This window comes from Rhineura floridana, chromosome 5 (assembly GCF_030035675.1).
Source record: "Rhineura floridana isolate rRhiFlo1 chromosome 5, rRhiFlo1.hap2, whole genome shotgun sequence".
Taxonomy (NCBI): domain Eukaryota; kingdom Metazoa; phylum Chordata; class Lepidosauria; order Squamata; family Rhineuridae; genus Rhineura; species Rhineura floridana.
This window is the reverse complement of record NC_084484.1, coordinates 89,533,540-89,557,501: the sequence shown is the minus strand read 5'-3', so window position 1 is coordinate 89,557,501 and position 23,962 is coordinate 89,533,540. Positions and strand designations below refer to the sequence as shown.

Here is a 23,962-nt window from a genome sequence, read left to right as displayed (position 1 = left end):
TTCTATTCTCAGTTAATCATAGTTTAGCATTATGTCTGAACATTAAACTGTTGCTAATCCTAATTGTGGTTTATTGAAACAAACCCACTTCATAAATATGAAATTGGCGTGTTTTAACAAACCAAAGTTAAGACTAACCACAGTTTAGAGTTCACACATTACAATAAACTGTGGCTTCTTAAAAACTGAAGAAAAACCTTCCAATCACCTCCTCACAACTGTACTGGAGGGTGGAGTGCACAAGGCCAGTGAGTCTACTGTAGTTTAATGGGGATCTCTTAGTTTAGTTTTTAGGTGGCAAGAAAAATATTTGTTTCATTCTGGTTTAGTGTAAAATGTGTTGCGTTTCTTATGAATGCCAGTTAAAAGGATCAGGTAGCAGAGGATGGAATAGGTCCATACTTGAGATCTTGGAAAGCCATTACCAATCAGAATAGACAATACTGGGCCAGTTAGACCACTTGTCTGACCTGGTAGAAGGCAGTTTCTTATGTTGCTATAATTCTGGTACTTTAGGCATCAGAATAATTGTCTGGAAAGTATTCTGAGATCTTCTAGTTAAAAAACAGACTGCATGAATATGAATCAAATGTTCCTTTGTTAACTAGCTGCTGTTATTTACTACTCATATCAAAATATTTTTCAGACCCATGTGATGAGATTGAATCCCAATGACCATTTGTTAGAGTTAGCACCAGTACTAAAGCAAAAGGTACTGTCAATTTATATATTTATTTTATTTTAAGGGTGGTCTCTTTTCTGTGGCTAAGAATATGAACTACAATAATACAATTAATACCAGTTGTAAAAACAGGTGAATTTTAAGTACATTTTCAATAATAGATGTCACACAAAATAATTTTATTAATCTTTTGTTTCAAGTAATTATTTAAGATAAGGGCATCTTTTCCACAAAGTCCCTTTTTTGCTTACTATGTGAAAGCTTATATAAACTGTTGTTATTTTTAAAATGCAACCTATAAGAAGCAGTATACCTTTTTTCATCAGTTTTAATCAAGACAGCTAAGAAAGATCAGTTTTTCAACAGTTGGTATATTTTAGGACTTCATTTCATTTGTCATTTTTTTGTGTTGGATATTTAGATAATGATTCTGCAAAATGGCTGTTGGAAGTGCACCACTATGCTTTCGTGCAGCACTATTTTTTAAAAAAGCAAACTAGTCCTCTGAAAAAATACTGGATGGTCTCTTTGCACAGTCTGATTTGTTGTTAACTTCTTTCTTGGTTTACATAATAAAGTGAAAATGGGACAAAAAAGATAGTCAAGTAGGTGCTGTGCATTATATAGTATTATAAACCTCTGAGAGAAAATTACTTAATATTTGGGGGGGAAACGCAAAGAACAATGGGCAAGATCCAGTCCAAAGGTTGATGTCAATGGCTGAATTAAGCATGTGTTTAAGCCTCTCCCTTTGATAACTTAAAAGTGCAAAATGCATACATTTAGCTGGATTGAGCCCAAAATATTGTTTTACTTTGGTTTTAATGCAGAATGTAAATTTGGAGGAGCAAAATGTGATTGGCCAACACGTTAGGGCTCTATCTTTTGGCTGTGTATCTTTTCTTCCCCGTCTTCGCTTTCCTGCAGCCCCCTGTGCCCTTCAAAAGACCCTCCAATGGGTTGGGGGACCTACTGACCAGTGTGGGCTGTGTCATATATGGCTACAACAAGGGTGGGGAATTGCTTGAAATTGAGTGGAGGAATCTTGCACAACTGAAGTTCCCCTGTGTAAGAGTCCTCTGACCAATCTAGAGGGGGTGAATGGAAAGAATCTGTCTCCTGTTCATGCAACCATTGGAAACAACTAACTCCCCCCCGAAACCACCACTAATCCTCTGTCAGACTCCACAATCCAGGACTTTCTTACAAACATGGACTTCTTCTACTTGCATGGGCTTTGCAAGGGTAGCTTCTTATGTGCAACAAAATTTGCACACAGAACTGCTTCCTCCATTGAAATGAGCGAGGAAGCGCTTTTGCACAGAAGCTGTACATGCATTACATATCTGTTTTAGAGCAGTGTGTCTAACAAGTGTACAGTATCTAAAAATAAATGAAAACATGAAGGAAAACAGAAAACTAATGCATTGGTTCCCAACCTTTTTGGTCTGGTGACCCATAAGTCCAAATCCACTTGGTATGTGACCGATTGATTGATTGTCACATAAATTTTGGACCTTAGGTCTTTGGCAGCCATTGGTTTCATACATTTTAACTGCAAGTTTGCGTATTTTATAACCATTACTTGAGGCATCCAAGCAAAAATGTACTGAACCCCAAAAGTAGTTCTCAAATGTTAAAATGTAATACTCGTTCCTTTCCAACATTTGGTTACAAGTGTCAACACAGTATGACAATACACCAGCAAAACAAAAAATTGTAAGAGGTATTCATTATACCAGTTAAGGATTAAAAGCAATAATGATTTTGGGTTTACTTGTTAAGCCTGCAACCCATAGGTTGGGAAACACTGTTTTAATTTATGTACTCTGATAGGAGTATGTTTAATATGGCATAAGAATTACAGGGATAGATCCAAAGGTGCTTTTTGCAAGTGGAAAGATACTTCCTTAACCCCCGGATTTTAGCAGGTCACCTCCTCTCATTGCAATCCCTTGCTGCCCATCCCATTCTGGAGGGTTCTCTGATTCTTGAGCAGTTTTTTTCACCTGGGGCTGAAATGGGAAAAAAGGTCAGGAGAGTTTTGTTGTGCAAGTGAAATCCTGTTCATGCTTCTCTGGATCCCACCCATACTCTTTTTTATCTTTAAGATTACCTTCATTTATGCCCTTTTTCCATCCTGTCTGATTACTTATTCTTCCTTTTCATATTTTCATTTGTTTGCCTTTTGATTGTTCTCATTTTATTCTTAATGTTCTCCTCCCCCCCCCCCTTTTCACTCTTGCTTCCTGTGCGGAGTAGAAGAAAAATAAACATGTGAAACTGAACATTCATGGTAAGGGTGGGCTGAAAGAGGCTGATCCTACCCAAGGTCAGAAGGGTTTGGAATCAGGTAAAGCATCTTCTCAGATGGATCCTATACATTCAGAGTATCCTGGAAAGGATCCGTATTTAGAAAAAAGTTCTTGTGATGCTTTTGTGAGGAAAATTAAGGCTGGTAAAAAGTACTCAAAAAGTAAATCTGAACAGGCCATTACTGTTAGTGCACTTAAGTTTGACACTAAGCAGACAAGTACAGAAAAATTTAAAGTAGCAAAAAGGAAAAAAGTGGATCAAATAAATTCTTGTTCACATCAAGAGCTGCCTTTTAGCTTTGCTGGTGGTGATATGACAGAAAAGCAATGTGTGGATCATTGGGGGGGAAATGCAAAAGCCAAAGTAGTGAAATCTGACAAATATGGCAAAATATATGTACAAGATAAAGAAAGCAATGAAGAACAGAGAGAGTTTAAACACAATGAGAAATTTATGAAACAAACAGCTGTAACTGGGTCATCCTCTTCAAGTGGGGAAACAAATAATGACTCAGCAAAATATGTTCTTCCGATAAACCAGTATAATTATGGCAATATGACAAAGAGACAAATGGATGTAGAAAACAGAAATATTAACTGGGAGAAGGGTCAAGATGTCCATAAAGAAAAGGAGAGGTTTGAAAATATCAATATACAAGGTCGGAATGAAGAGAATGAAATTGTAGATGATAGATCTGATAAAGTTGCCCAGTTAGAAGAAGAGAATTTTGGAAGTGAGCAAGGCAATGAAGAATGTGGAGTGGTTGTGGAACAGGCTGAAAATGAAGAGGGAAAGCAAGACAAAAATGTTGGCAGTGAAGTAGAATCTGAAGAAGAGGAAGGTGAAAATGAAACAAAGACTATAAAGAAAATGTCACAGTAGCCATCGATAGAGATGAAGAAGAAGGTGATAAAGACAAATTACAATCTAAAGCAGAAAATGTGGATAGACTGGAGAATGAGATCGAAGAGAATCTTCAAATAAGCACTGAGAAAAAAGTTGACACAGATGTGGAACTCCAAGAGGAGGAGGAAGAAGTTAAAGAAGAGGTTGTAAAAGAAAAACATTCTGAAAAACAAGTAGCTACTTATGATTTATAGGAATACCTCAAATTTCAACTTTCTAAAACATTAAAACAGTCCTGTACTGGTACAAATCTGCCAGTTAGAGCCAGAAGCTGTGTTCAAATGATGTGATCTGCGTTCCACTCTCAAAGTCTGTCTTGCAGATTAGTGCAGTTTCAGCGTTGAGTGTTTTGAACACTGCCTGCATGGTCACTGAAGCAGTGTATGGTGTGTCGACTAAAGTTTTTCTCATCCCGCATCACTCCTGTATTGGGAGAGAATACTCCACGCATTCCTTCTTTGGACATATTGTTTGCAGGCATGCCAGCTATCTCAAATTTGTAACTAGTCACTTTCCTGAGCTGAATGTAAGTTTCTTGCAGTTGGGTTCTGCTACTGTGGGGACTTGCATGTACTTACACGTATAGCTGCCATAGCAGCTTCCTGTGTTTACAGAGGGCTGTGTTGTAATAATACGAATATAAAGCATTTCAGAATGTTTGATGTACTTCATACATTTGACTTCTAATCCTTACAAGAATCCTGTACGGTAGCTCGATATCATTTTCCTCATATTATTGGGAGCAGGGGAATGAGACAGAGAGAACAGTGATTTGCCTAAGGTAACAGCTGTCTGTCTGTACTTCATTAATCTTTTGCATGTAGTGGTGGGAAGGAGAAGGTGACTGGAACAGGGTGTTGGTGGTAACCCTCTCAAGAGTATGTATCCTGGGCCAATAACTGAGAGTGGTGTCTGTCATGTCCTGGATGGTACAGGTTTCCTGGACACATCTGACTGGCTCTGTTGTTGGACAGGGACTGGGATCCAAAGAGCCCTGTGTGTATGCCCAAGGGGCTCTTTGAATTTTCTCTTCTGGCTGTGAATTCTCACTGCACTATGCTTTTATTCAAGACTGCTCTGAAATGTCCCCCAAATGGAGTGGATTTTCAGGGAACAGGAACAGTGCAGTGGGAAGTTCATCTTCAGCTCCACCAAGTGTCCTAGACTATACAGACCTTTGGTATGATCCAAGAAAGACAATACTTTTGCTTTTGCAGTCTTATTCTTGAGTTGCCAGCAGTGCAACCATGCCCTAAGACAGGGATGGAACTTCTCTGGCCATCCAGGTCCTGTTGGACTCCATCCCTATCATCCCTAACTATTGGCCATGCTGGCTGGGATTGATGGTATTGGAGTCACCAGTTCTGGAGGGCCAAAGATTCCTTACCTCTGCCCTAAGAATTTTGTTTGCTATCTAATGATATGTAGACTTGTATAGAACCATTTACTTGTTTTGTTTTCATTAGGTTTAAGGTGTGAAAAGGGGTACCTTGAAGGACAAAGCATCTTAATACAATTAATATGGCACAATACCATAATGTGTCCAAGAATATGGCTTCCATTTTCATTTATTTAAAGCATACTCCCATATTTGTTTTATGCTTACTCATTTTAATATGCTGGATATGCCTTGTAATATTCCAATAAAATATTGAAACTGCAATGCACTTTTTTTAAAAAAATCTGTTAACATTAATTCAAATTCATTGCTGTTAGGCAAATGTATGTATTTGGTACATTTTACACTTAATTGTATTTATGAAAAATAGGAGGAGACCTCCAAGCTTATTGCTGTCCTAGGCAACTTCAACATCCATATAGGGCCTCCTTGCCTCTCAGGATTTCATGCCCTCTATAACAACTGTGGCCTTATCTCACATAACATCTGGTCCCACACATATGACAAGAGATAACTTTGACTTGTGTGAAGCAATGCTTATTTGCAAACTCTGGTAATAATTACAGAGAGGAAGCAGGACTAGGATTTAACCTGTTAATTCAGCTAGTGTTTGTTGATAGATGGGAAGAGGAGATTTGGAACGAAGCCCATTCAGTGCCTTTCGCAGATCCCTTTCAGTGATAGATACCATAACAGATACTTTCTTTATGTTTATTTTTACACACATTTATTTTTATCTTTCCCACCATATGTTTTGGATATATACTGAAACTGGATCCCATTCATTGGATAAACAAACAGGTTTAAAGATAAATTCTATGTCTAAATATAATCATACCCTTGCAGTAAATTAGTGCCCCGATTCTATTTTCAAGTGCCTTGTCCCTCCATTTTCATAATCCCATGTATTAATCATACATAATGATTTGATGACATCACCACAAACTTTTGCAGTGTTTTTGAAGGCTACAACCTCTATGAAGATCATAATGTTTTGTCTTGAAACACTGAAGTACAGATTAAATTGTTAAATTGTTATTCTTGGTCTGGATGTTTCAAAAACTCGTTCTACCCTTCAAAATCTGCTGAAGAAGTCAACACCTTCCACCATATTTAAAAAGGAGACTTGTGAACTGGCCTTTCGCTCTAATTTTGACACATAATTAAAATGAAGACGTGAATGCCAGTATTGATTATCCATTAGTCCAGGAGCCCACAGTCTATAAAAAGATAACTTGAACAAAAAGCTGATTCCCCCCATCCCAGCTATATTTTACTAGCTCAATATCTGCATTTCAGTCAGTCACATTAGGTTACCTCTGCTGAGGTTGCAAACAAATTGAAAAGAGTTTGTTGCAGTATTAAAACCTAGCTCTCTTGGCTTTCATTTTGTTTTTACTGTAGAAAAGAAATCAGTTCCTTTAGATATGTTTCATATTCCAGAGCAATTGGGGAAGATTGCTCAGTCTGCTAAAGACTTGAATTTAGAAGTAGGACCATTGTGATCATGTGTTTGTGTGGGCGTCCGTCTGTGCACGTGTAGGGGAAATTGAGATTGCTTCTGCTTGGGATTCTATAGAGGCAACTTCTGAAAATACATTTCTCAGAAAACACTTGCGAGGGCATATAAATGGTTTGTTTATTTTTTATTTATCACATTTCGACACTGCTTCTTAACATAAATGTTTCCATCATGGCTTGCATACAAGAAAACAATTTAAAATTGAATAAATGTAAAATTGTGAAGCAATTTAAAATTAAAAGCATATCTCTTGGTAAATGGTTCACATGTTTACCTTTTGCATCATGAAAGAATAAGGGAGAAGAAAAAGGAGGTAAAGCCTTAGCTGAAGGATGAACATAATGAATTCCTTGACAGATACCTGTTGGATCTGGATTTAGCAACTACTCTGGCAAAATATATAGAGAGGCTACACAGTGATCGCAGTCTGAGTCACATAAAATGAACAGAGATCTTATTCCATGATTTTACAAAGGGTAAATAGGCAAATATTCTCATAGTATAGCAGTTGGGACAAAATGTGTTTATAATTTCTTTTAGCAACTACATTTATATTTATAGCAGGCCCTTTAGGGAACAACATTTCTAGTTTGCTTTTTGGTCTTACTGCTGATACTCTGTGTATAAATCTTTCTGGATTGAAAACTTGAGCTGCTTTCTACTTTAATCAGGGATGTTTAAACTTGCTCTTGATTCTAGTCAGCATTCCTTTGTTTCTCCTTCCAAAATTCAAACTGTTAAAAGTAAACGGATCTTCTTGTTTTGTTTTGTTTTGAACACAGTATATGGCTATTCGTTGATAAATATGTTTTTCACTTCAAGATAGTTAATTTAAATTCAAAACAGATATAGAGTGTTCCATTAACTTGTTACTAGCTGCCTTGAATACCATTTGGTGGAAAGCCGGGATATAAATTAACCAGTAAATAAATATATTTTTTCATTGCTTCCAGTAAGAGCAGTGTGGGGCCAAACTAGAACTGTCAAGGGAGCCATGACGACTGGGTGGGGGTCTGATCTTCAGCAATAGGAGCCTGAAGGAGAGGGAAGTTAAATGTGCCCTCCTCCCACCTTACCACAATGGAATCTGCTACTTTAAGCAGTTTTCCCTCAGAAGTGATATCAGGTCAGCCAGGCAGGGAGAAAATTGCTTAAAGCAACAGAATGCAGCAAGATTAAGGAAGGGATCCCCTCCTCCATTTATTGTCATGTGAAAAGTAGATCCTTCTTGCTTGCTATGTATTTGAAAACAGTAGACGCTTGCACCAAATATGTCTGGCTGCCCCACTGCATCCAGTTTGGTACTTAATTGGGGCTAGCACCCTGGTATCTGATACTCAAGTCCATGTTTGATGGACATAAGTTAACTTCAGGAAGTTCACAGAAGGAAAGGTTCCCTCCTACAACCACCTGCAACTCCCAACAAGCTTCTCTAGACCCCTCCTTAATAATGAGTGGTGGTGGACTAGCAGTGGCTGAGGGAGGGAGGAATCGCCCCAGATTGGACTTGGATCTTAGGATAATTGAAGAAAGTTCATGAAAGGAAAGTTTCCTGTCCCTTCCTGTCCCTTCCTCTCCCTGAATCCCCCAAACACCATCCCACATTGTTCAGGAGGGCCTAATGTCCTCCCAGATAGGCTTTTTGAGGATTGCAGGAGCAAGAAGGAATGGGAAATTTTCACTCTGTGAACTACCTTAAGTTAATGAATCTTAGGATCCAAGTCTCTATTTGAAAATGTGGCTTTGGTAGTCAGTCAGTTTCTGTTTTATACTGCTGGTCTTTGAAGTGCTTGGAAATGAGCTGAAGAAAGTGAACCCAGTCTAGTATCTCAGGCTTGTAAATCCCTGCCTATAAATGGCTAGAGGAAGGCAATGGTAAACCACCTCTGAATACTGCTTACCACGAAAACCCTATTCATAGGGTCGCCATAAGTCGGGATCGACTTGAAGGCAGACCATATCCATTTCATAAATGGTTAGGACGCATCTAGAACAAAACTTTTATTTTGTTTCTGCTAGTACCTCTTAGAGGAAATATGTAATAGTAGCATATACTTTAACTATGTAGCCAAGGCTATAATCCATACAGTGCTTTTGGTTTCTGTACTTTTCTGATGACAGAATCGTTGCAGAGCATAGAGTAAAATTTTGCAGCAGTTGTACAGTTCCTTTAGACTTACAGGATCATGTATGTTACAACACAGGAGAGTGGGAGGTAGGGCCCAATGCTCACTTCTTGATTATATAACCTCAAATTCAGGCAGTCTGTCGTGGGACCAGAAACATTGGGCACAATGAATTTCAGTACATAGTGCTTAGTTTCTTAGTTACCTGGCAGGAGAGATACTATGATCATAAAGGTGGTTTTCTCAGGGTGGGGCTTATCCATTGCACTCCAGGTGTGCTGACCCCTGCGATTTCCCCAAATGCAGGAAACTCTACTGCATAATTTGTGGTAGATTCCACAGCTCCCATTCCCCCGGGTCCCCTTCCTAAACCTTGCTGGATACTTTGTCTGTTTACAGGATAGAATTGGTTGTAGAACTTGGGTTTTTCTTGTTCTCGAATTTGAAAAAACAGCCACCACCTTATCTTGACCATTTGAGCAGCAAAGGAAATAGACTACTTCAAACCATATGTACCTTCATGCTTCAGAAAAAAACACCATTGTTTTGTCCTGTATTTAAAATGTTTTACAAATTTTGTGGTGAGATCTAAAAAGGGATGTGCACAAGCAGGGAGCAATCACACCCTCAGCCAGAATTTTAATTTGCTGGTTTTTTCCACAGATGCTGTAATGCCAAAGAAGCAAGCCAGTGACTTAGAACACAAGCAAAACTCTAGCTCTATAGGAATGTAGGAAGCTGCCTTATACAGAGCCAGACTGTTGGTCCATCTAACTTGTTATTGGCTAGTTCTGCCTGGTAGTGGCTCTCCAGGGTTTCAGACAGGGGACTTTCCCAGGGGAATGAACATGGGACCTTCTACCAAATACTGACATTAACCTGTGAGTCTCTTTTGCACATGTGTGTTTCCTGTTCAGTATCCTGGCCATAGTCTTCTCAGCATCAAGGAAATGGTTATATCTTGAAAACCCTGAGTGTGTTGTGTGCCTTCAAGTTGCTTAAGACTTATTTATTTATTATTTGATTTATATCCCACCCTTCCTCCCAGCAGGAGCCCTTATGGTGACTCTATGAATCAGGGACCTCCAATAGCATCTGTTGTAAACCATCCTGTTCAGATCCTGTAAGTTCAGGTCTGTGGCTTCCTTTATGGAGTCAATCCATCTCTTGTTTGGTCGTCCTCTTTTCCTACTCCCTTCTGTTTTTTCCAGCATTATTGTTTTTTCCAGCATTATTTCTCTAGTGAATGAATCATGTCTTCTCATGGTGTGTCCAAAGTATGATAACCTCAGTTTCATCATTTTGGCTTCTAGTGATAGTTCTGGTTTGATTTGTTCTAACACCCAATTATTTGTCTTTTTCGTGGTCCATGGTATCCGCAGTGCTCTCCTCCAACACCACATTTCAAATGAGTTGATTTTTCTCTTAACCACATTTTCACTGTCCAACTTTCACATCCATACATAGAGATCAGGAATACCATTGTCTGAATGAACCTGACTTTGGTGTTCAGTGATACATCTTCGCATTTGAGGATCTTTTCTAATTCTCTCATAGCTACCTTCTCCAATCCAAGCTTTCTTCTGATAGTCTTTTTGATATTCAGCTGTAGTCCTGCTTTTGTGCTTTCCTCTTTAACTTGTTTCAAATCATTACTGGTTTCTGCTCTTCAAAACACTACTGAAGAGCTAATAAATGTTGTGTTTTCTAGCTGGCTTATAGGACTGACTTCTCTCTTAGCCATAAAGCTCCATCCTGCCTCTGCTTGTTTCTACCCTTTGATCTCTGAACACTTAAAAGGCAGTTGGAACTTTACCAAATTTAAGATATCCTCAAAGTGAGCAGCACTTTAGGACTGTACATGAAGTAGATTGCACTCTTTAAAGGCCTCTTTGGATTGCTCTTCTTATCTTGCCCCAGTTTTAACCAATACTATATCCTTCCTTTGTCACAAATTTGCAACTCCTCCCTCTCAGCACAATGGAGGAGAGCAGAACTTTCTTTGGTTTTTCCTGGGAATATGGAAGCCTGGCAAAATGGCTAACTAGATTGGTAAGATTTCATAGAAGGAGAATGAGAGACCCCATAAGACAATAGAAAGGGAGGATTTTGAGGCTTACATTTAAATAAAGAAAGGTGTTTGGAAGAAGTTCTGTTTTTTTCATAATGGAGAAATTCCAGATGTATGCTGTGGCCATAAAGAGGAGACCTCAGCTTTCCAGGAGCCGGCATGCTGGAAGGTAGCTTAGTACTTTTAGTCTAAGTATACAGTGTATGCTAGAAGCCTGTGTATGTATTTCCTGTTTTGTGCATTTTTTCACATCCTTCACTACCTTATATAAAAGTTCTGCCTTCAGTAATTCTTTTATTGGATTCATTATAATTGGACATAAAGTATTAGATTTAAGGAAGAAGATCTGAGATGGCTGATTAACTCTGGGAGGGACTGTCCCATCTCTGCAAAGGCGATGATCCCTTCTCTAATTCTTGTCACCTCAAAGGGCTCTGGAATCTGGTGAGGTGCTGGAAGTATGGGGCAGGTTAGAAAAGACTCTTCTGAAGGGAGGTTTGTTTCCCCCCCCCAGCTCTGCTCATTTAAGATAAGAAGTTTGATGGCCAAAGGGGGACAAGCAGAGTTTTAAATTACACTGTCAATGAGTTAAAAGCCAATCACAGTGTATCTTCTTCTGGTGGCCATAAAGCTGGGATAGATTTTCTGTATGTATCATGTATCACAAATGAATTGTGTATATTTTGAAGGCAACTATGATTGTCACTGAAAGTTTTATTGTCATTTCAATCAGTTTTATTGTTTTGGCCAAATGCTGGTATTTACAATTTAAGGTAGTTATCCAGAGGAAAATTTACCCAACTTAAAATAATTTTTCAAGTTCCTGCAAATAATTAACACATAACAACTGCTTGGATGAAAATGAGTTCTGCCAATGCAAACTGAGCCATGTCATGAATGTATTAGTATATTATTACCTTATATATTGCCTTGTATATTAGCTTAGCAAAAACGTCAGCTTTATAAAATACAGTCCTGGATTTAAATATCAACATAAATTTTAGAAAATATTATAATAAAACCAAGTTTACAAATAGGTGTAACAGCATGCAAATGCCCTTTGCATGCCGTAGTTGTGGTGTGCAAAAAGAAACAGCCAAAAAGAGCTTGCTTTACATTTGACCTGGAAACTGAAGTTGTTGCAGAACGCTGCAGTCAGACGGCTGACAGTAGTGAGACTCTATCAGCATATAACGCCTTTGCTCAGAGATCTGAATTGTTGCCAGTTTGTTACTGGGCCAAATTCAAGGTGTTACTATTGGTATACAGAGCTCATAACAGCTTGGGACCAGTTTACTTGCGGGAACACCTTATGCATATAAGCCTACTCGAGCACTTCGATCTGCAGAACAGGCACTGTTATAGGTGCCACATAATACTTCTTCTGCACTTGTAAGCAATCACTCTTTTAGTGTGGCAGTGCCCAATCTTTGGGACTCTGTGCCTATTGGCATCATGCAGGTGCCTTTGCTGTATTCTTTGCCCTGCTTAAATTGTTTTTGTTTAGGAAAGCCTATCGAGACACATAGAAGCAGATGTGTTTTAATCTTTTTAGTTTGTTGCTGTTTTAATTGTTGTAAAAATGTTTTTAATTACTTGTTCTTAACTGTTTTATTGATAATTTTAACGTTTTATGTAAACCGCTTAGAAGTTTTTTACAATCAAGCAATATATAAATTTTGTTAATTTTTTAAAAAAGCACCCACATTTACTAATATGATTCAGACATGGCAAAGTGCAACATATACCTTGAGACCAGAACTATTAGTAGGCCCCAGTTCACAGAACTGTATTAACACTACTAATTAAACAGTTTAGTAATGCAGCGGTACTGAAAATGTTAAGTTTATTTTCACTTGGGGTTATGAACAGTGCCATTTCTAATAAACATATTAACTATCCCATTCTGATAAATTTATTTCATTTATTTACAATCTTTCTTGCTCAATGTTAAACCTGAGTCACTTAAAAACTTGTTTAAAGTAAGTGGTAACATTTGGTTTGTAGGAAGATTTAGGAGGGGGCCCCAATCGTGCATCTTGCCCCAGGCCCAATGCCAGCTGTCAGCATCCCTGACTGCAGCTAACTGTGCACCCTCAAAATCTGCTCCAGAGGATTGGAGAAACCTCTGGAGCAAGTTCTGGGGAGGAAGAGAACATCTCTGTGAGCGTGGAGTGCCGCTTAGGCAGCATTGGATGCATCCCTCTAGTTTTGATATGATAAGAAAATTTATTTCCAGTGAAATCCATGGACATTATGCTGTTGCCTCTACTTTGGACTTGATTTCAGTCAAGTTGTTGCACCTACAAAATATATTGTTATTAATACAAAGCGTTTTAGTGTTTTTGTGTTACTTGGAAAGGCTACTTTATTTTGATTTCAAGTGTCATGCTGTGTGCACTGCATAGTCATAGACAGCATTTGTTTTTGAGTGACTGCAGTGAATACTAAGTGTTGTAGAAAATGACCCTAATTGAATGAATTGCATATTTAAAAGCTAGAGATGAACTTTATTCTAATATTTTTTAAACTTCTCAAAACCCCCATGAAATGGAGAATTGCTACAGATATGAGATTGCTATCTTGGAGATCAGGCATTTGAATCCAGGATACAACCTGCAATCTTGAGCTGGAATTCAGTCTCTATCCCCTCTGTTGAAGTCATTGGGTAAGACAGGTTTGCAATGTGTGTCTGTTGCATATGTTCTCAGAGTTACCTGTAAATCGGGAGGGAGGTCATATGTGGCTCTCCAAGCTTCTCTATCTGGCTACACCCCCTCACCAATAGCAGATGGTGGGGTGGGGTGCTGCCGCTGACCTGACCTCCAGCCAATTGTGTCACTGTTGCTTACCAGGAGGGGCGAGGCCAGCATGGTGCAAATGTACTGGCAGGAGTGCCGGATTTGCTCCACCGATGCATTTTACAACTGTCACATTGCCTCTCTACCTCCCAGTAAGCAGCAGTGATGCAACAGACCAGAGGCCAGGTGAGCAGCACTGCCACACTACACTGCCCTTTACTGTCCCTACTCCATTCTCTCCTTGAGTGCTTTTGCCTAGCTAGAATGCCTCCCTGAATTATGTTAATGCTTCTCACTTGCCTGGATGGTGGATGGAGAAAAAAGGTGTGTGTGTGTGTACACCTAGAAACCTCTGCATTGTTGAAATATAGGTTAATGTACAAAGGTGAGAGTCTCATCTGATTCTCTGCCCACATTTGCTTCTGCCTGCAACTGGCATGTGGCCTCTGGAAGGTTGTCGGTGAGAGAATGTGAGCCTCAGTCTGATCAAATGTTCCCCATTCCTGCTGTAAATGAAGTTCTTTAGTTCCTTCTTTAATTTTTTTTAAAAAATATCCTCTCAATCAGTCTCCCTTAACCTCTTGCCCTCCAGATGTTTTGGACTACAACTCTCATTCTGGCGGGCACTGATGGGAGCTAATCCAAAACATCTGGAGGGTGCCAGGTTAGGAGAAACTGCTCTGAATGGTGACTTTCTGGATTGAAGCATCAGGCCATTTTTAAAAGATTTATATGGGGTTAGGAAACTTTTTTTGATCCTGCTGTTAAGCTATATGCGTAAAAATCTGTCTTCAATGACATCACAGGATCAAAAATCATCTGATGGAGAAGAAAGGGATGGTGATGACGATGATGATGAAGAAGAAGAAGAGGAGGAAGAGGAAAAAGAAGAAACAGACGAAGAGGGGGAAGAACAAGATGCGGCAGAACATAATGATGATCAAACACCTCAAAATGAAGGGCAGGATGGTGAATCCTTTGAGAGTGAGGAAAAGAATCAGATGGCTACAGAAACTGTAAAGGTAAACCATTTGTTCACATTCAAGGTTGCTCTTCTTGGGGATATAATAGTATATCTCCCATTATCCATTTAGATCACAATCCAAACCTTCTGGACTTAATGGAGCGGTGCAGGCACAGGTGCATCTGAACCACCACAGCTCACACCAGCCAGGGCAAAAGGTAGATGGACAGGAAGAAATGCTTGTTCAGAATGCTAGCTCTCAAGCTGGTGCAGTGAAGACATGTTGTCATCATGGGAACAACAACAAGGCTGGCTCAGGATCCAGACGATTCTGTGCTGGGCCAGCTGGGCCCTCTCCCCACCATCAGGGTCCCATTTCAGAGGTTTCTGCTGGGTGCCACTGGTGGTAGCTTCTGACCAACGTTTGGGCAGGCCCTCACTGGCGAAGCTGGTGGGTCCTGGCTAGAGGGACACCATCTTATCCAAGCCCCCCCTCAATTGGACTGATGGGGGATTTGGATTACACTGTTGCCCACTATAATATTAGTAAGTACCAGAAGATGGTTTTACAGTGTGTATCTGTGCTGCGTGAGTTCCTAGATTTCTGTGTAAATGAAGCTCTTCTGTTCCTTTAAAAAAAACTTGAATTTATTTATTTATTTTTAAAATTTGTGAAGCAGGTTGCAGTGTCTGAAATTTGATGAGCTAGAAAGTTTTTATTATTTTTGCTGAACATTTGCCTTTAAAATTATTCAATTATGTTGCAGGATCACAAATCATCCAATGAGGAAGAGACTGGCGATGATGAAGAAGAAGAAAATACGGACAAGGAAGAAGGAGAAAAACAAGATGCAGCAGAACATAATGATGATCAAGCACCTGGAATTGAGGGACAGAGCAGTAAATCATGTGACAGTGAGGAAAAGTATCAGATGACTACAGAAAACATAAAGGTAAAACATAAGCTCATTTTCAGGGTTGTGCCTCTTGAGAATGCCGTGGTATTTCCAAGATCTCATTATCCCCTGACCTATTAGCCATGCCCAAATTGAGCCATGGATTTGTTCTAGTGGACAGTCAGGGTAACATTCTGAATAAAACAACAATGAAACAAATTTGAGAGCTCTAATGTAGATTCTGCTCATTTATTTATGTATTTAGCAACCGAGGTCCATACAATCTAAAATTCAACATGGGGATCAAAGAAGAAGGGGAGACAGGGGCATAATATGTGATTGTCTGAGTTAAATGGGCTTAGGTGTGGTTCCAGGCTAAATAGGCTTAAGTTGGGTATGGGAATCAGGGGAATTTGAAGGAAGAAAGAGAGCTGGCATCACACTGGTGTTCATGGTAGGAAGGCCCAAGCTTATAGGCCAGCAAAGGAGAAAGGGCAGAGTCTTTGAGGGAGCAGGAAACCTTTGGACTGTGAAGGGTAAAGTTGCTGGAGGAATGAAGACCATATATAGGGATGTGTTGGGGATAAGACAGGAGAAATGAGAGGCAAGACTATAGAGCAGGCGTGGGGTGCAAGGTCTGGTGGGCCGGCCTGTCATTGAACTTCCCCACTCCATTTTGATTGGGGGTCTGTGTCTCCCATGTTTCAGGTGACCCCAAGTATTTTTTTTTCATTCGCAGACACAGCTCGATCTGTGCCTGCAGGGGACCATCCTTTGCATTGGCAGCTTGAATTCAAGCCGGCAATACAAAGGAATATTTGTGCTGGTAGCAAGTCCTGGTATCACTGGATCACTCTATAGCACAGCCCTATCCCATTGGGGTTGCTGTCACCACTGATCAGTTGATTGGCACTAACAGCAAGCTTGAAGACTTTAAGGCTTCCAATTGTTCATCTCTAGCAGCCCCATACCTGATGTCATATATGACATGAAGTGGGGCAGGTGGGTGTAGTTTGGGAAAAACAGCCTGACAGGCCACATTGAGACCCACGCAGGGCCTCAGCTGGCCCACAGGCTGGAGGTTCTCCATTTTTAGTTTTTATTTAGTTGAATACATCATAATATGCAATATATTTTCTACCTTTTCTTTTATTGTTTTGCTATCACAGTGAACAATTTTTCTTTCTTGAAATTAAATGGTGCTACAGTTATTGGAAATTAAGAGGGAGTATTTAATATTTTTTAAACTGCTTATTTACTTAGGAAATTTTTACCCTGCCTTTTGTCAGTCTTGACCCCAGGGCGGGTGTTATTCCTTTTGAGTTTGTTTTCTTAATAAAGAAGTCACACTTAAGTATTTATGTTTTAACCAAAAAAATTAACAAGGATCTAATTTCTTGCATTTTTGTCTTTAGAAAGAGGTGTGTGCAGAAGACAACCCAGCTAAGCAAGGTAGGAACAAATGTGCCAATGAACTTTCACCATTTAACTTTTACACCTTTGTTTCTAGAAACGTTGCATAGTGTTGACTTCTCTTCAAAGAAGAGCTATTTGCTGTTGTTTCTAAAAGGAGATAAAGCTATTCTGCATCAGTAATTGTTTATGTCAAACTCCTATATCAGGGCTCCAGTGGCTCCAGTTTAGCAGCAGAAGTCTCAAATCACAGCTTTTATGATAAAATGGCAAATTGAAAGAGGTGGAGGATAACAGCTTTCAGATATCATTGGCTGAGGCCTCACTTAGACCCCATCAGTTGGTGTACATTGTGGGATTGACTGCTGAATAAACATGCATAGGGGCTGCACTGTGTGCCACTTCTGATAAAAAGGTATTGTTTCTTAAAACAGAATCTAGGTATGTTTTTAAAAAACAGTCTTCTTTTGCTTAGCTATATTAGGTTCTTTGTAAATAATTTAATCCATAAGATTATGCATTAAATGCAACCCAGTTTTAGTTAAAGTTAGCACATACTAACACCACCAGCATTGTGTACTAATTGCCACCATGTATTTCCATTACATTTGGGGGGAAGATAAATAAACTTGGCCACTGAAGATACTGTCTGTCTTCCTGATTCTATTGTAGATATCATACAGGTTGGCAGATTGCCAGTCATCAGGTTTAAAATGCTTAAACCATTATGGCTTAAAGCAGGGGTGGGGAACCTCAGGCCTGGGGTCATGTGTAGCCTTCTAGACCTCTCTGTCTGGTCCTCCTTTGTACTTCAAGTGTTTTTGCCTGGCTGGAATGTTTTCTTGGACCCTGATAATGCCTTTTGCTTGTCTGGATGGAGGATAGGGGGTGGTGAGTGTGTGCAGAAACTAGCCTACTCTAGAAAGGTAAAATTTACATTTATTGCTCCACCCACTTTTGCCACTGGTCCCTCCCACCACTGGCATGTGGCCCTCAGAAGTTGCCCAAAAGGAAATGCAGCCCTCGGACTGAAAAAGGTACCCTCCCTGGTCTAAAGAATACAAGAAGGTGGGAAATTTTGATATTAACATGAGAACATTCACTTTAATTCATCTGGTGTAATGTTTTATACTTTCTAGAATTCATTGCATAGACAGTTACTTAAAGGGAGTGGTGCTGACTACTTCCATTCTATTTTACAAGTGTGTATCCATGCCTTGTATGAATTGATCCAGTTCTCTGTGTGTTGACTGGGAGTTCTGTGAGTCAGAAGCCCCTTAGTTTTCATGAGCCATTTGCTTGAGGTCTTACTTTTTTCCAGAGCTTGGAAAAGTTACTTTTTTGAACTACAACTCCCATCAGCCCCAGCCAGCATGGCCACTGGAATGGGCTGATGGGAGTTGTAGTTCAAAAAAGTAACTTTTCCAAGCTCTGCTTTTTTCATGGGCCTGTCCAAATGATAAACTGATATTTTGGAGGCATTTTAAGGAGGATAGCCCTTGCTGGATTGCCAGATTTGTTTTTTTCCTAAAGGGTCTCTGATATACCCTTAACTTTAAAATTTACTATAGAGGAGTCACATGCCCCTTTGTCCTTGCCACGCTATCATTGTGGTTTGCTTTGTGTCAGCTAGAAAAAGAACTGAACCCTGCCAATTTAAAAAAGAGACAAAATACTGTTAATGCCTATGCTATTAACAGCATAGAGTTGTAAGCCACTTGCAAGAAACCTACAGTAATATAGCTGAGTTGTCTTAGATCTTGTTTCATTCTGCATTATTGTAATTTTTCAAACAGAAAAAAGCAATGTATTAGTTTGCCTTGCAAATGTTTTACCCATTGATATGTATGAATGAAAGGTACTGTTTGCTTTTTGTAAGTAAAAACAAAAGCTCAACACAATAACAACATCTACTTGAAATAAGCCCATAATCCCTGGGGGTGGGGAGGAGAAGGAGAACTTTCTGTGTCTTTTGATATGAACCCTTGAATAATTAGTTTTTGAATCCTGCTAGCTTTCTAGTGCATTTGCCTTATATCTGTGCCTGATCAAACACCAAATAAACACCAAATGCTAAATAATACACTAAGGTCCTGGTCCTGCATGAATTGCTGGGGTTTACAATCATCATGCAGATTGAAACTACAGCATCTGTGCTGTATAACAATGGGGCTTGTACTTCAGAGATTCTTTAGTGCCAGTCTGCAGAACCATCAGTCGTTGAAAAGTGTTTCCCATACTACACAGTAAAGGCATAATAGAGCAGAGGGGACTGTTTTGGTTTTCCAGTAAACAAGGCCAGCATCAACTGCTTGCTATTCTAAACAATTAGCTGATCTGTGCCACAGGCTCTCTAGTGCCATCCACATGCTGCATTCAGATACAGTACTGGTCATTGGTTTGAGCCACTGAAACACAGAGAGGAAAAAACTAGTGAGTTGCCTCTTGGTATAATGAACTCTATTGACTTCTATGGGGAAAAAGTAACCTACTGAAGTCAGCGCCAAAATTGTCTTGTGGACAAAACCTCCCCAGGCTCTGGTGATCCCAGTGTCAAGAGGCCATGTCCACAGTTTCCCAGTTGCAGCTTGCTTATCTTGTCACACATAAGTCAAGCTCTGCCAGTGATGTATATGAAAGGATATAATGCTTTGCCACTTAGGTTTCTTATATGTTTGTGGTATGTACTTGTGACGTCCTTCCCTGGTTCTCCCTGTCAGGTTCCCACCCGCTTGTGGCTACTGCCTTTCACTAGGTGCCACCAGGGACACCACCAGTCAGGACCGTCCTTTATATGGTTTCTTACTCCGCTCTAGCACAGATCTCACTAGATCCCACTGCTAGGCTGCACCACCAGTCACTTCCTGTAACCAGTACTCCCAGAGACCTTGCCTCAGTCTCTCTATTTTTTATTTATTTATTTATTTATTAAATGTATTAGTCGCCCATGTGGCTGGTTGTCCAGCCACTCTGGGCGACGTACAAGATAAAAAACAATACATTAAAACGTTAAAATTTAAAACCATAACAGTAAAAACCTAACCCACCCCAAAAGCTTGCCTGAAGAGCCAGGTCTTCAAGGCCTGGCGGAAGCTCATCATAGAAGGGGCATGGCGGAGATCATTTGGGAGACAGTTCCACAGGGTGGGGGCCACTATTGAAAAAGCCCTCTCTCTAGTCCTCACCAGTCTAGCTGTTTTAACCGGTGGGATCGAGAGAAGGTCTTCTGAGGCTGATCTTGTTGAGCGGCATCCCTGACGATGCTGGAGGCGCTCCTTCAGATAGACTGGGCTAAAACCGTGTAGGGTTTTAAAGGTCAAAACCAACACCTTGAATTGGGCCCGGTAAACAACCGGTAGCCAGTGCAACTCCTTCAGCACTGGAGTGATGTGATCTTGCCGGCGGCTGCCTTTAATCAGACGAGCCGCCGCATTCTGTACCAGTTGCAGCTTCCAGACCGTTTTCAAGGGTAACCCCACGTAGAGCGCATTACAGTAGTCTAGGCGAGAGGTGACTAGGGCATGTACCACCGGTGGGAGCAGATGGTTGGGAAGGTAGGGGTGCAGCCTCCGTATCAGATGGAGTTGATACAGCGCCACCCGGTTCACAGCCGAGACTTGAGCCTCCATGGACAGCTGGGAGTCAAGAATGACCCCCAGGCTGCGGACCTGGTCTTTCAGGGGCAATCGTACCCCACTGAGCACCAGGTCCACATCCCCCAGCCTTCTCTTCTCCCACAAACAGTACCTCAATTTTGTCAGGGTTCAGCTTCAGCTTATTCCTTCCCATCCAGCCACTCACCGACTCCAGGCACTTGGACAGGGTTTCTACAGCCAACCTCGGTGAAGATTTAAATGAGAGATAGAGCTGCGTGTCATCCGCATACTGATGACATTGCAGCCCAAATCTCCTGATGATTGCCCCCAGTGGCTTTATATAGATGTTGAACAGCATCGGGGAGAGGATGGAAACCTGTGGCACCCCACAAGTGAGAGGCCAAGGATCCGAGACCTCATCCTCCAATGCCACTCTTTGGTACCTACCAGAGAGGAAGGAGTGGAACCACTGCAATACAGTGCCCCCCATGCCTAACCTCTTCAGGCGGTCCAGGAGGATAACGTGGTCAACGGTATCGAAAGCCGCTGAGAGATCAAGGAGGACAAGGAAGGTGCATTCGCCCCTATCCCACACCCTCCTCATATTATTTATTTATTTATTTTATTTGTTTCATTTTTAAACTGCCCATAGCGAGTGGCTCTCTGGGCGGTGTACAAAAGATTAAAATACAGAATATCACAATAAAATCAACCTACCAACAGTAAACATAAACAGCAAACAAAAAAAAGATTTAAAATTATAACATTAAACGCTTAAAATGCCTGGGAGCGTAGCCAGGTCTTAACCTGGCGCCAAAAAGATAGAAGCGTCGGCGCCAGGCGTACTTCTTTGGGGAGGCTGTTCCACAGTTCGGGGGCCACTACCATCTACCTACCATCTATATCATCTACCAAGGCGACCAAGGCTGTTTCAGTCCCATGTCCAGGCCTGAAGCCCGATTGAAATGGATCCAGATAATCCGCTTCCTCCAAGTGCGCTTGCAACTGCTTTGCCACCACCCGCTCAACCACCTTGCCTAAGAATGGCAAATTTGAGACTGGGCAAAGCTTGTTACTTTGTGACTGTGTGCCTATGCTGTTCCCAACCCCCTTGTATCTTTATATATAAAGCATACAACTCTGGGTTGCTCTGGATACTTGACAGGTTACAATATCTCTCTTCACCGCTGCCACCATTAGATACAGTTTCTGTTCAGCCTTGGTAATTACCTTGCCCTCCCTTCTGGTCTGTATATTTTGGGTTGCCATATTCCAGTTCCACAAATCCGGGCAGGTTAATTTGCATATTATGTAAAGTATTTGCATATTATGCAAATATCTGCATATTATTTGCATATTATGCAAATATTTGCATATTAATATTTGGATTGTCCAGTTGTTTTGTTTTCGTGCCTAGGAATTACCACCAAAAGCTGGGGAAAGATGTGAGAAATCTTTTTTTTAAAAGCAACATTTTCAGCCTTAAATGCCTAGACTCTAGTTTCCAACACTATGGAGTATTTATTTATTGATTAAGAGAATTTATATCCTGCCCTTTTGCTGTTAAAAACAGAGCTCAGCACAGCTTGCAAATATAATAAAAACAATAAAAATACACAATCAATATAAAAACATAATAAAAACACAAAATAGCAACAAACATAAAGTAAGTCAGGGCAGCAGTACGGTTAACCATATACGATATATTTCAAAGATGCGGTGGGTGGAGAAAAACAAGAAGCCAAAATGTTAGGAAAAGGAGTCTTTCACACCACATGCTCAGTTCTAAATACTGTTGCAGCAAGTTTTACAAATTCCTCCAGTATTCCACTGGTGCAGGCACTCAGACATTCAAAGTATCTGTATGTTTCTTAGGTTTTATAAAAGCAGAGCTTTGCTTAACTCAAAATTTCTTCTCCCTTTGATCAACCACATCTACACAGGTTCCACCTCCATACTCAAAATGAAACTGCGCCTGGAAGTGTGCAACAACCCCACACATACCTTGCTAATTAGATTACCAATGCCAGGATGTCTGTCTTATCAACTACTCTCCTGCTCCCCCCCTCCCCCTGGGCATCATGAAAGACCCAGTCCTGGGCTCAGAAAGAAAATAAATATCTGGTCCTCTTCAAAGTATTGATAAGCCTCTCGTTTTAATTGAAATAATAATTATAAATTCTTGTTCTTATCACTAATGGGAGTTAATTATCTTGCATATGCTGCTGTTGCTTCTATGGCTGTAACGGAGTGAGGTTAAAGATAAGTGAAATGCAAATAGGAAAAAAAACACAGAAGGCAGTAACACTTTCCTAAATGTAATACCATACCAACCACAACAAGATTCCTATGCGTAAGGCAAAAAACTAAGCATCTCACAACCAGTCAGGATTCCTAACCAAAAACCAAAAATATGATAAATGAAGAAGTATTTATATAAGCATGACTATCAAATATATTTATTATTTACACAAACTTTAAAGATATTTATAGTGCAATCCTAGGTTTATTTATTCAGAAGCAAGTCCCAGTGTATTCAGTGGGGCTTACTCAAACAGGGACAGAAATGCAACCTCAAGTGATAAGCAACTTCATTCACACAACCCAAAATTCCGAATCATGCCACTTTATGCTGTTTTGCAACTGTTTATACTTGTTTTTATGGTTATTGGATTTTAAATGGCTTTATTTCTTGTTGTGAGCTGCCTTGGTTTCCAACCCTACCTCACAGGGGTGTTGGAAAGACTCCATACACACACACGCACACACTGCAGATGTATAAATACATACAGCCCATATAATAGTTTATTGTCAAACCAGTTGGTCATTGCAGAAAAATCAGTATTAGTTTTAAAAAAATCAGTATTACTTTCCTACAGAATAAAAACTGTAATACCTAAGTAAGCCCTGCCTACTTGCTTTAAAATAGGACTGGAGAAGGGGGCAGAAAGAGTTAGAACACAAACACAATTCTTTTTTACATTCACTGCAAAGTCCCATTGATTTTGAGCACATTCATAACCATGTCTACTCAAAAGTAAGTCCTATTGAATTCAATGGGATTTACTCTGGGCATATGGGATTAGCATTGCTCTTACAAAAAGCAAGCATTGGGAAGGTTTTCAAAACACTGCCCAAGATCTGACTCCTGCACACAAGAGGGAAAAAAACTGAAATGTATATACTTACCCAATTTATGAGATTTTCAGATAAACGGGGTGAAACCACCATTTTGTTTTCTAGACACTGCCTCAAATCAATGAAACTGAA

The 23,962-nt window shown here is 40.1% G+C and overlaps 2 protein-coding genes and 1 pseudogene across 6 annotated transcripts in view; all 3 read left to right on the top strand.

Moving 5' to 3' along the window:
• The window catches only part of RPGR (retinitis pigmentosa GTPase regulator), a 67,469-nt gene that overhangs the window by 36,893 nt on the left and 6,614 nt on the right, over nt 1-23,962 (top strand). For 4 of the 5 annotated variants that reach the window (XM_061627414.1, XM_061627413.1, XM_061627416.1 and 1 more), the window contains 4 exons: nt 647-712; nt 14,630-14,845; nt 15,555-15,740; nt 17,099-17,135. In XM_061627414.1, the coding sequence (XP_061483398.1) occupies nt 647-712; nt 14,630-14,845; nt 15,555-15,740; nt 17,099-17,135 (505 nt within the window). The remainder of the gene's footprint in view (nt 1-646; nt 713-14,629; nt 14,846-15,554; nt 15,741-17,098; nt 17,136-23,962) is intronic. The other variant, XM_061627415.1, reaches the window with a different exon arrangement.
• On the top strand, nt 2,703-5,155 carry LOC133385732 (uncharacterized). The gene is made up of 2 exons (XM_061629321.1): nt 2,703-2,714; nt 2,945-5,155. Exons 1-2 carry the CDS (start codon nt 2,703-2,705, stop codon nt 3,878-3,880), a joined length of 948 nt encoding a protein of 315 aa, XP_061485305.1. The 3' UTR covers nt 3,881-5,155.
• Nucleotides 9,149-9,291, top strand: LOC133386371 (U1 spliceosomal RNA; annotated as a pseudogene).